The sequence below is a fragment of the Scyliorhinus torazame genome, chromosome 8 (assembly GCF_047496885.1).
Source record: "Scyliorhinus torazame isolate Kashiwa2021f chromosome 8, sScyTor2.1, whole genome shotgun sequence".
Lineage (NCBI taxonomy): Eukaryota > Metazoa > Chordata > Chondrichthyes > Carcharhiniformes > Scyliorhinidae > Scyliorhinus > Scyliorhinus torazame.
Window position 1 is genome coordinate 257,249,683 of NC_092714.1, and position 14,943 is coordinate 257,264,625.

At 46.1% G+C, this 14,943-nt stretch overlaps 1 protein-coding gene across 1 annotated transcript in view; it reads right to left on the minus strand.

Annotated features, from left to right (window-relative positions):
• The window catches only part of dhx35 (DEAH-box helicase 35), a 100,378-nt gene that overhangs the window by 25,019 nt on the left and 60,416 nt on the right, over positions 1–14,943 (minus strand). The window contains exons 11-15 of the mRNA XM_072515151.1: positions 14,007–14,165; positions 11,204–11,414; positions 7,272–7,396; positions 5,314–5,368; positions 2,790–2,885 (exon numbers count right to left, since the gene is read on the minus strand). Coding sequence (XP_072371252.1) covers positions 2,790–2,885; positions 5,314–5,368; positions 7,272–7,396; positions 11,204–11,414; positions 14,007–14,165 — 646 coding nt within the window. The remainder of the gene's footprint in view (positions 1–2,789; positions 2,886–5,313; positions 5,369–7,271; positions 7,397–11,203; positions 11,415–14,006; positions 14,166–14,943) is intronic.

Below are 14,943 nucleotides of genomic sequence, written 5' to 3' on the forward strand. Positions count from 1 at the left end.
AGTAGAGTCAACACATCCGCAACATGTGCCAGGCTCAGCCTGATACAATTTAAGGCTGTTCACCGGGCTCACATTCAGTGGCCCAGATGAGCAGATTCTTTGGGGTGGAGGACAGTTGCGCAAAATGTGCGGGAGGACCAGCGAACCATGTCCACATGTTCTGGACATGTCCAAAGCTGAGGGGATTTTGGCAGGGGTTTGCAGACGTCATGTCCACGGTGTTAAAAACAAGGGTGGCACGGAGTTCAGAGGTGGCGATTTTCAGGGTGTTGGAAGATCCGGGAATCTAGGAGGAGAAAGAGGCAGACGTTCTGGCCTTTGCTTCCCTGGTAGCCCGGAGACAGATACTATTAGTATGAAGGGTGTCAAAGCCCCCGAAGTCGGAGACCTGGCTATCGGACATGGCTAGCTTTCTCTGTTTGGAGAAAATTGTTTATTTTGTTGTTACTATACCAAAATTACCTCAATAAAATGTTTATTAAAAAAAAACATTGTTGCCTCACGGCGCCGAGGTCCCAGGTCGGATCCCGGCGCTGGGTCACTGTCCGTGTGGAGTTTGCACATTCTCCCCGTGTTTGCGTGGGTTTCACTCCCACAACCCAAAGATGTGCAGGCTAGGTGGATTGGCCACGCTAAATTGCCCCTTAATTGGAAAAAATGAACTGGATACTCTAAAAAAAAATGTAAAAGTCAGGGAAAGGATATATAGATCTATAAGATCCTCAATCATCTTAACAAGGTGGACGTGGAAAGGATGTTTCGTCTTGTGGGTGAGTCCAGAACTAGGTGGCGCTGTTTTAAAATTAGGGGTCACCTTTTTAGGACAGAGATTAGGAGAAATGTTTTCTCTCAGAGGGCTGTGCGACTCTGAAACTCTCCACCTTAGAAGGCAGTGGCAGAGGGGCTCATCAAATATTTTGACGGCAGAGGTAGATAGATTCTTTTTAGGCAAGGGAACCAAAGGTTATCAGGGGCAGATGAGAATGTAGAACTGTTTTCTCTATAAATTTTAGAGTATCCAATTATTTTTTTCCAATTAAGGGGCGATTTAGCTAACCTGCACATCGTTGGGTTGTGGGGGTGAAACCCACGCAGACAAGGGGAGAATGTGCAAACTCCACACGGACAGTGACCCGGGGCCGGGATCGGACCCGGGGTCCTCCTGGTGTGCTAAACCTTGGGCTGGTTCAGCACACTGGGCTAAATAGCTGGCTTTTAAAGCAGACCCAGGCAGGCCAGCAGCACGGTTCAATTCCCGTACCAGCCTCCCCGAACAGGCTCCGGAATGTGGCGACTAGGGGCTGTTGACAGTAACTTCATTTGAAGCCTACTCGTGACAATAAGCGATTTTCATTTCATTTCATTTTCAGCACCGAAGGCAGCAGTGCTAACCACTGCACCAGCATGCCGCCAGGGAATGCAGAACTTGAAACACAAACGGATCAAATCTTATTAAATGGCTCAGGGGCTAAATGGTCGACTTTTGCTTCTATTTTGTATGTTTGTATGTAAGCCCTTTATTTGGCCACCACCTCAGCTTTCACTTCTCTAGAAGTGGGTAGGCTACAAATTGAGTATTAGTTTTGGCAATCTGTCGAGATGTCTCCCCTAGTGAGTTAGTTTTGGCAACAACCTTACCGAAGATATTCAACAGAGGATGAATCAAATTCAGTATCTGGTTCAGGATGGCTCCATTTTGCTTGCCATTGATTGTGAGACAGCCAACCCAATCCCATCAGTCCCCCACCAGGTGGGATATTGTTAAAATTACCCCCATAATGTGCACGTCTGTGAAACAAACAATTTGCACAATGCTTTTTCCCCCCCTCCTCTTTCTCCGGGTAGGCTGGTCCACAGCCCGCCCTGTCCATGCCAGCCCTCTGCAAGAACAATGCAGATAGCCAGCCCTCCTCCCCACCCTTTTTCTGCAGTCCTGCAATTTTGAAAAATAATTTCTCTTTCGAAAGCCCCGATGGATTCTAGCTCCACAACACTCTATCAATGGGAGTCGCTTGTTAAATAATCCACATAAACAGGGCCCAGAAACCTTCTTTGAAGTGACACAATATTGATAATAATCTTTATTAGTGTCACAAATAGGCTTACATTAACACCGCAATGAAGTTACTGTGAAAATTCCCTGGTCGCCACATTCCGGCGCCTGTTCGGGTACACAGAGGGAGAATTCAGAATGGCCAATTCACCTAACAAGCGCGTCTTTCGGGACTCGTGGGAGGAAACCGGAGCACCCGGAGGAAACCCACAGAGACATGGAGAGAACGTGCAGACTCCGCACAGACAGCAGGAATCGAAGCTGGGACCCTGATGTTGTGAAGCAATAGTGCTAACCACTGTGCTAGAGAGAAAAAGACTGCGAGGGTTATTTTGAGCCCACACAGACTCCGCACAGACAGCAGGAATCGAACCTGGGACCGTGACGCTGTGAAGCAACAGTGCTAACCACTGTGTTACCGTGCCGCCCCGACTAATAGGATATTAATCATGGTGGATCTTTTCTTTGAGACAGTAAAACAATCCTTCTATAGCAACAACTTGAATTTATAAAGCACCTTTAACCCAGTCAAACGCCTCATAGGACTATTATTGCAGAAAACATGATACCAAGAAGATATCAGGATAGTTAACCAAAAGCTAAAGAGCGTCTTGAAAGGAGCAGAGAGAGCCCGAGAGGTGGACAGGTTTAAGACGGGAATTCCAGAACTTCGGGCTTAACTGAAGGCACGCCTGTTATTGCTGGTACACATTACTATCCTGATTCAGAGGCTTACCTGACTCCAGCAGCATTTTAGCAAACATGGGATTCAGAGGGAACTCAGCCATGCGCAGGCCAAGGGGGTCGGTGAGGAAGCACTGATCGTTCAGACCTGTAAATGGCACACAGAGCAAATTCTGCAATTAATGACGTGATCTAGCCGTGGGGTGACATACCTCAGGCTGTGTGACTATCGTTCCCTCTGTGTAATTATTAATTTGTTTCCAAAAGCGAATTAACTTTGGAAAAAGAAAAAGTAGCCTCTCATTCCCTCCAATAAGCTCTCGAAATGGGAAGCTTGCGAGCAGTAAAGATGCCAGTGAGGTTTAATAATAATAACAATCTTTATTGTCACAAGCAGGCTTACATTAACACTGCAATGGAATTACTGTGAAAATCCCCTCGTCGCCACATTCCGGCGCCTGTTCGGGTACTCAGAGATAGAATTCAGAATGTTCATTTCACCGAACAGCACGTCTTTCGGGACTTATGGGAGGAAACCGGAGCACCCGGAGAAAACCCACGCAGGCTCCGCACAGACAGTGACCCAAGCCGGGAATCGAACCTGGGACCCTGGAGCTGTGAAGCAACAGTGCTAACCACTGTGCTACCGTTTCAAGGCTGATTCGGGTCTTGTGCTTTCTCTCCAGGCAACTAACCATCATGGTGAGACTGAACAATACTCTTCTACGGTCTGGGTTCAATATAAGCACAGACTGGATGGAAATGTTTTACTTTAAGGCTCATAAATTAAATGAGTTTATCGCATTATCAACGGTTGTTACTCCAATGTGCGTCAATTGAACTCTAAAAAGATCCCCCTTCATTTCCCCCTTAAAGAGAATAGTGTTATGGTTTTATGCTAGATAGATTACTTGGGTTCACTGTCAATGTAAGGGGCCCCTGATCGAGCAGCATATTGCTTTACCTGCCTAATACTCAGGCAAATGTAAAAAGCCCCAGGGGCTGAAATAAATCCTTGCCACTGCATTCCAATTTGCAGGACAGATTCGGTGCCAACAGGCACAGCCTCCTTTCCTTCAGTATGTGGAAAATAAACTCATCTGACCGAGACTCAGAATATAAGGCAGCAGTTTACTTAACATTAAGCAGGTAAACAAACATTATACTTAAAAAGACAAACTTTATTATCCGCCTCAAAAATACAAATTAACAAAGCAGTTTATCCTGCTCTATCCCTTAAAAAATTTTTTTTTCCGAGTACCCAATTCATTTTTTCCAATTAAGGGTCAATTTAGCGTGGCCAATTCACCTACCCTACACATCTTTTAGGTTGTGGGGGTGAAACGCACGCAAACACGGGGAGAATGTGCAAACTCCACACGGACAGTGACCCAAAGCTGGGATCGAACCTGGGACCTCGGCGCCGTGAGGCAGCACCACTAACCACTGCGCCACCGTGCTGCCCTTCCTGCTCTATCTCTTAAGATAACATTGATTTTTAATTCATGCTTGTTCACTTGTGAAATACTAAAATGCTGGTACTGATTTAGCTCACTCTCCCTGTTGTCTTCAGACTAACTGCTGAGGAGGGTCTTAGAAGCCAACAACTGGACGTTCTTGGCCACAGGGTTGTTCATCAACGAGTCCGCAAAGAATCATTGACCCTGCCCCCAACACTGACCCAATCAACATCTGACATAGGTGTTCACATAGAACATAGAATTTACAGTGCAGAAGGAGGCAATTCGGCCCATTGAGTCTGCACCGGCCCTTGGAAAGAGCACCCACTTAAGCTCCAAACCTCCACTCTATCCCCGTAACCCCACTTCACATTTTTGGACACTAAGGGCAATTAAGCATGGCCAATCCACCTAACCTGCACATCTTTGGACTGTGGGAGGAAACCCACGCAGACGCGGGGGAGAACGTGCCGACTCCGTACAGACAGTGACCCAAGCCGGGAATCGAACCTGGGACCCTGGCGCTGTGAAGCAACAGTGCTAACAACTGTGCTACTGTGCTGCCCACGGTAACCAACAGAGTCAATGGACTTTGATGAATGGCTTGATCAGTGATCAGTGCCAACTGCTTTAATTACCTGCTGGATGGGTTTCATTCCCAGATATCGTGTGAACCCATACACATCAAGGACTTCCAGAATTGTGCAAGTGTCTTCTTTCCCCCTAGGTTGTGATTATTTGCCAGGCTATAAAATGTGTAGCTTGCAGGAAGCACCCACCAAAAACAGATCTTAACCCAGTGGATCTGCTGCGACTGGAAATAAGGAAACTAATAGATAATTAAACAAAATGGCTTTGTTTCCTTGCAGACTCCATTCTGTCTCCGGCACCATGCAGGCAGGAGAATCAATAGTTGGTCATCAGATTAAGAGCGAGTCTGACTCCTTATCAGACAGGCAGCAGGTGCTAGAAACTAATTAGCAAAACAAAAAGAAATACGCTTGAATTCCATGTTGGGGACATGTTCCATATCTGGAAGAATTTTACTTATTAAAAAAAATGACCGACAGAGAAGGTGAATTTTGCCAGAAATCCCCAAAACAAACCTATCCTTACCTCCCAGTGCATAAAGCAGTTCTAGTGCCTGGACCATTGACTGGGCTGGGGGAGGCTGTGAATAGAACAAAGGATACTGTATGAAGGTGTTTCACTTAGAATACCCATACTCAAGATTTATTGCACAAACTGTTATAGGATTCTTACATTTGCAAGCAATTATAATTTTTGTGTTGTGTCTTCATCCAATAATGTCACCACCCTCCTCCCATTGTAGCACAATGAGAGGCTTCACACTTCTCATTGTAACACTTCCTCTCAGCTCTCTCATTGTAACAGAAATATTCCACACATTTCACTGTAAAATTCTGATATACTCCACACCTCTCACAGTAACATTCTTTTTTTTTTTATTTTAAAATTTAGAATACCCAATTCATTTTTCTAATAAAGGTGCAATTTAGCGCGGCCAATCCACCTAGCCTGCACATCTTTGGGTTGTGGGGACGAAACCCACGCAAACACGGGGAGAATGTGCAAACTCCACACGGACAGTGACCCAGAGCCGGGATCGAACCTGGGACCTCGGCGCCGTGAGGCAGCAGGGCTAACCCACTGCGCCACCGTGCTGCCCTTTCACAGTAACATTCTGATGGTCATCTGGCACAGTAACACTGCGGTATACTGCACACTTAGCTATAAAATTCTGAAACTCTGATAGGCCCCACCCCTCTCATTGCAAAGTAAGGTCAAGTCGCCATAGTCCCAGATGACCATCGGCTGCTTGCCCCTCTTTGAGGGGGAGAGCTGACTGGTGGTGATTTAACCTGAGGATCACCATACCTCAGATGAGGGGCAAGGTTGAGAAGGCAGGGCCTTCAGGGATAACCTCAGCCTGTATGGAAATTGCCCCCCCGCTGCTGGCCTCGCTCTGCATCACAAACCAGCTGTCTAGCCCACTGAGCCAAACCGGCCCCCGATATTTGATATCTCACACACTTCTCGTTAACATTCTGATGTGTTCCAGTTTGCTCTGCAATGTGCCCCACACCCTCAGTATCGCAAATTCAGAAATGTCCCACTTTTCATTATAACATTCTAGACAGTGCCTCACATTCTTCATTATCGGACTCAATAATTATCATCGCTGGCTGAGGTTCCAGGGTCACTTTCAGCACAAACTAATTGTGCCGCAGTGGCTGGTGTTTTACTTAAAATAGACAGTAATTACAGTACATGTGAGCGTTCCTCTTACTCTGGTAGCTCAGCGCTTTGCACAAAAGAAAATTACTGCGGAGGCTGCAAACCTGATATAAAAGCAGAACATATTGGAAAACATTTAGAAAGTTAGGCAGCATCTGCAGAGATGGAAACAGAATCTAACTGAGTCTTTTCCAGCATTTAACTGCTTCCCACTCCACAGACGCTGCCCGACCTGCTAAGCGCTTTCCAGCATTTTCTCCGATTATTGTCGGGCTTTGTACAAAATTATTTTACGCACCACTCAATGCTGTTGTTAACCCGGAGCAAATGAAACACTTAGGGTGCAACTGTAACACGTCAGTTCGACATATGTAGCCTTGCAGTGAGAGCATTTTATTCAGATGCTCCCTACCCCTCCTGAACAGCAAGATATCCACACAGAGGTGTGGCATGTGAGACCCAGCGGAGAGAAGGCACTTCCAATGCTGAGGCAGTCACCCCATTGTGGAAGTTTCATGTGCAGATTTTATCATTTTAAATTGATGTGAGAATGCAAAGAGAGGGCTACCGTAGAACAGAAGCCCTCACCCGTTGCACCATCCCCGATTCAAAGAACCTCATTTCAAGTTACTTATTGCAATCGACCATTAGTAACTCAGCAGGCTTGCTCTTGGCCTAATTTCACGAGCTGTGACGAATTCCTATTGGAAGACTTAATCCGCAAGCTTCCCATTTCAGTTCTGCTGGCCTCACGCTCTGGATTACATTCGCTTGATAATAAATAGATGTTAGCGAGAGATACAGTAATTACTTACAGACAGAAAATTGAATCTCAGCACATTGTCAATGCCCAATGCTTTTAGCTGGAGTATGACTGGAGCAAGGTTGCTGCGCTGCATCTCTGGCACCATGGATTCCGGCAGCTTCTCAAAGGTTTCCTCTAACGTGGCACAGGAATTAGAAGAGAAAAACATGAGAAACAGTCTGAAGCCTGCACTCCAAACAGCCAGGCTGCATGCTGAAACTTCAGAAACCTAAATGAGGACTTTAATTTTTCTAAATTTGTTTTCGGGATGTGGGCATCTCTGGCGAGGCCAGCATTTATTGCCCATCCTTCACTGCCCTTGAGGTGGTGGTGATGAGCTGCCTTCTTCAACCACTGCAGTCCACGTTGTTTAGGTATACCCACGGTGCTGTTTGTGAGGGAGTTCCAGGATTTTGACCCAGTGACAGCGAAGGAACGCCGACAGATTTCCGACTCGGCATGGTGGGCGGCTTGGGAGGCGTACTTCCAAGGGGTAGGGTTCCCAGGTATCAGCTGCCCTTGCCCTTCCAGGTGGTAGAGGTCACGGGTTTGGAAGGTGCTGTTGAAGGAGCCTTGGTGAGTTGCTGCAGTGCATCTTATAGATGGGTACACGCTGCTGCTACTGTGTGCCAGTGGTGGAGGGAGAGAATATTTCTGGATGGGGTACCAATCATGTCCGCAGCTAGCTCTATAACAAGAGGAGGTGTTTGAAACATTTTGATCCCCAATACTTGTCTCAGAAGGACATACAGAAATTGTACTGGGGTATCACATAGTAAGTCATGGATTTCAGGGCAGCACGGTGGCACGGTGGTTAGCACAACTACCTCACAGCGCCGAGGTCCCAGGTTCGATCCCAGCTCTGGTCACTGTCCATGTGGGGTTTGCACATTATCCCCGTGTCTGCGTGGGTTTCGCCTTCACAACCCAAAGATGTGCAGTCTAGGTGGATTGGCCACACTAAATTGTCCCTTAATTAGAAAAAATGATTTGGGTACTCTAAATTTATAATTTTAAAAAAAGTCATGGATTTCAGCAGTTTAATTCACTGTCCATAAATCTGGGGGCAGTCAGTGATGGTTAACTCTGCAGTTGAAATGTTGCACACTAGCTGCTACCATGACCTTTGTAAGATAAGGACAGGAAGGTCTTTCATTTTGTCACTGGGATTCCTTTCATCCTTTGGATTTGTATATATCAGTGCACAAACTCATTCAGCATTCATATATTAATAAAGGAGAAACCCAGTTTAAAATAAAGAGATTAACATATCTGTTAAAAAGGCAGACAAAAACATTTCCTCCAAACGCACGAGTGCACCAATATTCAGAGCTTAATACGAAAGCAAAAGCATTGCATTTCAACGCAGTTAGCGGTGGAAGGGTCAGACTTAAACAGATGGATCTATGTAAAAGAAACAGCTGGGCTACACGCCTGCCGGAGAAGATACACCCTTTTCTGGAGCACGCTCCTTTCTTGTGGAATCGGTCCACACACAGAAGGTAGAGCGAAAGAAGGAACACTCATGTCTTCCTCGTCCTTTAATCTTTCAACTTGACACTCCGAATACTGATCCCAGCCTTGTGAAGCAATGGAGTTGGTACAATTGCTGTATGAGGAGGTGCTTGTGAGTGTGGGGATGTATACTATCGACTATACTATACCATGTAAACACCTATTTACTTTGACATAAAATTTTTAAAAATAATTTCCTGTAATGAAATACATGGATGCATGCATTGTCCAATGGAGTGCTCCATCGCATAAACCAGAAGGTCCTCAGCTCAGTAACTGATCTGTGATCAGTTTGTGGAAACATACTGCACAGAAGGAGGCCATTCAGCCCATCATCGTTAGTAAAACTATTCAATTAATTCCACCCCCCTGCTTTCTCCCCACAGCCTCAAGTATTTATCCAATTCTCTCTGGAATGGAATGATTGAATCTGCTTCTAGGGCCCTTTCAGGCAGATCAATCCAAATCACAAGGACTTACAGCACGTCATCTCTGGTTTTCGACCATTCCGCTTCTCCTCATTTACTCGGTCAAAACCATTCATGATTCAGATCGCCGATCTGATCTCAGGCGAAGCAATTGCTGCGGGTAACAACTGGGCCTCAGTAATCCAGTTGGAAAGGGGAAATAAATCAGCAAGAACTTCCCCTCCCCATCGCTATCCTACTGGCAAGTAGAGATTCAGCTGTGATCCATCTCCAGTTGAACTGCCTGCCAACATTCGCTTGCGCACGATGAACAGGCATCTGACTGAGGTACTGGGGGCTTTCAGAGCCTGTGCCACAGTCACCCTGCAAGAGCCATGCTGCTGATCAGGAAGAATATTGATGGAAGAATATTGATAGAAGAAGAAAAAGGGATTTGCAAATGTTATTGCTGTTCTTCAGAAGCAGGCTCTCAGAGAGCTCCTGCTCCTGGAGGACAATCCTTCAATTAGCATCACTAGTTCAAGCTGTTGCTGGTGTACTCACAGTTAGTTAACTATAATATTCCTGCATGGTGGAATTATATTAAAGCACTGCTAGATTTTGGAGGGCGGCACGGTGGCGCAGTAGTTAGCACTGCTGCCTCACGCCGCTGAGGACCCGGGTTTGATCCCGGCCCCGTGTGGAGTTTGCACATTCTCCCCGTGTCTGCTTGGGTCTCACCCCCACAACCCAATGATGTGCAGGGTTAATGGATTGGCCACGCAAAATTGGTCCTAAATTGGAAACATTTTAAAAAATCTGAGTTTGGCTTTATTTAAGGATTTTTCCTCTAAACACTGACTGACCCTGACTCGGTGATGGTCAGAATAAGGATTTAAAATGTTTTCCTTTTGCAATCTTACATATATTTAAACTGTCACCACAGGTCACTGCAGGAAATAAAGTCAATTATAGCCAATTGAGGATGAAGAACCCCATCACAGCCAAACTCCACAATCCAACTTGTCATTTCTTTGTGATTATAGGGTGAACTCGTGCTCAGGTAGAATTCCACAGGCACCAGTTCTTGCCTGTTTTAAATGGACAGACTTGGGGGAAGCATGGTGGGCCAGTGGTTAGCACTGCTGCCTCACAGCGCCGAGGACCCGAGATCAATCCCGGCCCCGGGTCACTGTCCGTGTGGAGTTTGCACATTCATAGAATCATCGAATGTACAGCGCAGGAGGCCATTCGGCCCATCGAATCTGCACCGGCCCTTGGAAAGAGCACCTGACTTAAGCCCACTTCTCCACCCTATTCCCGTAAGGCCACCTAACCTGTTTTGGGCGCTAAGGGTAATTTAGCATGGCCAATCCACCTAACATGCACGTCATTGGACTGCGGGAGGAAACCGGAGCACCCGGAGGAAACCCACGCACACACGGGGAGAACGTGCAGACTCTGCACAGACAGTGACCCAAGCTGGGAATCGAACCTGTGACCTTGGAGCTGTGAAGCAACAGTGCTAACCACTGTGCTACCGTGCTGCCCGTACCCCAACCCAAAAAGATGTGCAGGATAGGTGAATTGGCCATGCTAAATTGCCCCTTAATTGGAAAACAAATTGAGTAGTCTAAAGTTATATTAAAATAATAAATGGACAAACTTGCTACAGGCATGAACGTTGGTGGGATATTCTACCATCAAAGTCTAGCCAAGTCAGATTCTCACCCGTAACACATTGTCTCCCCTCCAATAGTGAGACCATCGAAGAAGTTTCTTAAAACCTACGTTTTTGATCAAAGTTTTGGTCACGTGTTGTAATATCTCTTTACGGGGCTTGACGTCAAGTCCGACCTGATTAAGGTCCTGTGAAGCACCTTGGAAGGTTTACTATATTGAAGGCTCTATATAAATGCTGCCTGTTGTTTCGCCTGGCCCCGACAGGCTCGGTTTCGCGTCTAATCCAGCGAGCCTCAGGATTGCTTTAAGTTAACGCTACCGACAGATACTTTCTTACCTGTACACAGCCTGAAGCACTTTCCTGAGCGGTTTCGACCAGCCCGCCCCGCTCGCTGAGCTGCAGAAGCCTGGGAGACTGGGGTGACCACGAGAGACTCAATACCTGTTCTGGGATTGTAGGCTCTCAGTTTCACAAAGCCACAGTCAATGACGAAAACAATTCCATTAATTGTGATTGAGGTTTCGGCAATGTTGGTGGCCACCACTATCTGCGAAGAGAAAGGAGGAAATATGCAACCGGTGTTGTGTCTTTATAGAGGCGTCAAGTACAAAAACAAGGAAGCGATGCTAAATCTTTATAACTCACTGCAGTATTGCATCCAAATCTGGTAACCACAATTTGGAAAGGATGTCAAGGTTCTGGAGCAGATGCAGAGGAGATTTGCTAGGATTATACCAGGGCTGAGGAACTTCAGTTTATGTGGAGCAACTAGAGAAGCTAGTCAGTGGCAGGAAGATCAGTACCCAGAGGGCACAGATTGAAACGAATTGCCAAAAGAATCAGAGAGAGGAGTTGAGGAAGAGAATTGTCTTTACGCAGCTAGTTGTTACGATCTGAAATATGCCTACTTGAATGGGTGGTGGAGGCAGATTCAATTGTAACTTTCAAAGCAGGAATTGGATACAAAAAAAGGAAAATATTTGCACGACTATGGAGTAAGAGCTAGGGGATTAGCACTTTCAAAGAGCCAGCACAGGCATGTCAGGCTGAACAGCCTCTTTTTCCACTGCATGATCAGGTTTCTCTGCTCTCATTGTCCCTGGTTTAAAAGATGCAAGGGGACAGCGCCACATGCTGACACAGTGATGTACTACAAAACAAAACACTTTCCACAGAGAGTGTATATTGAACTTTGGAACAAATCACTTGGCTAGTGGCATACAGGAAATAATAATAATTAAAAAAATTTTTTTTAGAGTACCCAATTCATTATTTTCTAATTAAGGGGCAATTTAGCGTGGCCAATCCACCTAGCCTGCACATCTTTGGGTTGTGGGGGTGAAACCCACGCAAACACGGGGAGAATGTGCAAACTCCACACGGACAGTGACCCAGAGCCGGGATCGAACCTGGGACCTCGGCGCTGTGAGGCAGCAGGGCTAACCCACTGCGCCACCGTGCTGCCCCCGAAATAATAATAAAATTAAAACTTTTCTTTGTAGCTTGTGGTGTTATCCATTAATTCTTCCTCTCAACTTCCTATTCTGCTGGTCTCCCAAGTGCCGACTCTGTACAGGTGCGGTAATGTCTGCAAAGGATATCCATTTTAAATAATTCCGACAGCCACCTGATCTGCCTGTTAACCATGCAAATGAGCCAGTGCAGGTAACACAGTACTCTCAACTTCAGGATTCAAGCCCCACTTCAGGACTCGAGCACACAGCCTGACAATTGAATGCAGCCCTGTGGGAGTATTGCAAGGAAGTGTTTTTCTGAGGAGATGTTGAAACTGCACGATAGCATAGTGGTTAGCACTGTTGCTTCACAGTTCCAGGGTCCCAGGTTCGATTCCCGGCTTGGGTCACTGTCTGTGCAGAGTTTGCACGTTCTCCCCGTGTCAACGTGGGTTTCCTCCGGGTGCTCCGGTTTCCTCCCACACCACAAGTCCCAAAAGGCGTGCATGTTAGGTAATTTGGACATTCTGAATTCTCCCTCAGTGGACCCGAACAGACGCCGGAATGTGGCGACTCGGGGCTTTTCACAGTAACTTCATTGCAGTGTTAATGTAAGCCTACTTGTGACAATAATAAAGATTATTATTATAAACGGAGTTCCTATCTGCCTGTTCATGAGAGGTCCCCGAGCACTTTTCAAAGAGAGCAGGAGAGTTCTCAAATGTTGCCCAATGGTTAGCGCTCAACCAGCAGTACCAAAGTAGATCACCTTGCTGGCTCTTTGTGGGACATTGCTGTGTGGAAATTGGCTTCCACATTTCACAGTGTCAAAACAGGTCAAAGGAGGCCATTCGGCCCGTCAGGTCCATGCCAGCTGTCGGTTGAACGATCCAGTCAGTCCCACTCCCTCCATTCTATCCTCGAAGCACTGCAAGTTTATTTCCCTCAAGTGCCCATCCAATTTCCTTATGAAAGCATTGCTCATCTCCACTTCCACCGTCCTCTGGACAGGATGCTCCAGGCCATTAGTGGTCGCGGTGTAAAACATTTCTTCCTCACATTTTTCTTGCATCCTTTGCCCAAAGCCATAAACCTGTGCCCCCCACTCCCCCCCCCCCCCCCTTGCCCTGTATCATCAGCAACTGGGAACTGCTTTTCTTTGTCTACCTTACACAAACTGTCATAATCTTGCACACGCCTATCAAATCTTCCTTTTGTCCCCTACAAAAACAAGTTAGGAAATAATTATTTGGCACTAAAACATTTGAGGACATAAAACGTTAAATATAAGTGAAATATAAGTGTCATTTCTTTCTTTCTTTAAAGGTGTTGGCTCTTTGACAGAGTATGGTGCAAAGGTCACTGGGTATCTTTTAGTACTTCAGCAATTCTTCATATGTTAACTACCCTGGTCAATGAGTGTAGGCAGGTGATTTGATTATGGAAAGCATCGCTGCCAAGCTGATTCTGTCCCCTCCTGACCCCAACCGTCTTATATGGTGACTAGGAAGTGATATTTTGGCTGACTTTGCCCTCGCTAGCTCAGGGGCCGACGGCAATGTGTCCACTCCCACCCTGATTGAAGTCAGTCACCGCAGGATAGATTGTGGCCCAGTAAATATAAAGGAAGTGACTGGGAGCTGGACGCCACTTCTAACAGGAGGTGTGTGTGTGTGCAATCTCACCTTCCTGCAGTTAGGGGACATTCTCTCAAAGACTTTCATCTGTTCGCCAGGAGGCAGCCCTGCATACATAGGGAGAACACGGAGGTGCTTCTTCATCCCGCTGCGTGAAAGAGCACGGGCCTGTTCTATCACCATGGAAACCACCATCTCCACTTCATCCTGCAGAACGAAAATATGACTGAAAAGGAATCTCAATGCATTTACTGGTTTTACTCTGCAACACTCTATATCTACCATGTTAAAAGATAACTGAAACAGTTATAAAATTGTGGCTATTTCGCTTTCTCCTACTCAGTCTGCACCACTCATCATTTCCTCTTCTGTCATTTTTTTTTAACTAACCAAACACCAATATCTTTACTTCCCTCGGTGTTCTATTTTTGCACTAGCTATTAAAGCAGCTACATTAATTCCTGCCTGGGTTATTAAAGCATTCAAGATAAACAGGCCAACAACTGCATTAACATTAATTCGAAGTGTTACAAATGCGTTAAAAATAGTGCACTGGGGCGGCACGGTGGCGCAGTGGTTAGCACTGCTGCCTCACGGGCGCCGAGGACCCGGGTTCGCTCCCGGCCCCGGGTCACTGTCCGTGTGGAGTTTGCACATTCTACCCGTGTCTGCGTGGGTCTCACCCCCACAGCCCGAAGAAATGCAGGGTAGGTGGATTGGCCTCGCTAAATTGCCCCGTAATTGGAAAAAAAATTGGGTACTTTAAATTTATAAATAGAAAAGGAAAAAAAATAGTGTACTGGGGGAATTAAAGCCACATTGCCTTTAGGATATACATCCATTGCTGACATTTTGCCACCGAGATGCTTGTCCTGGTGATCTATATCTGAAGAAAATGTGATTAAAAATAAACAAGTATGCCCTGGTAATGAAAACTAGGAGTTTTAGCAACTAAAACACTTCTTTCTCATCATGATTAGAGCAG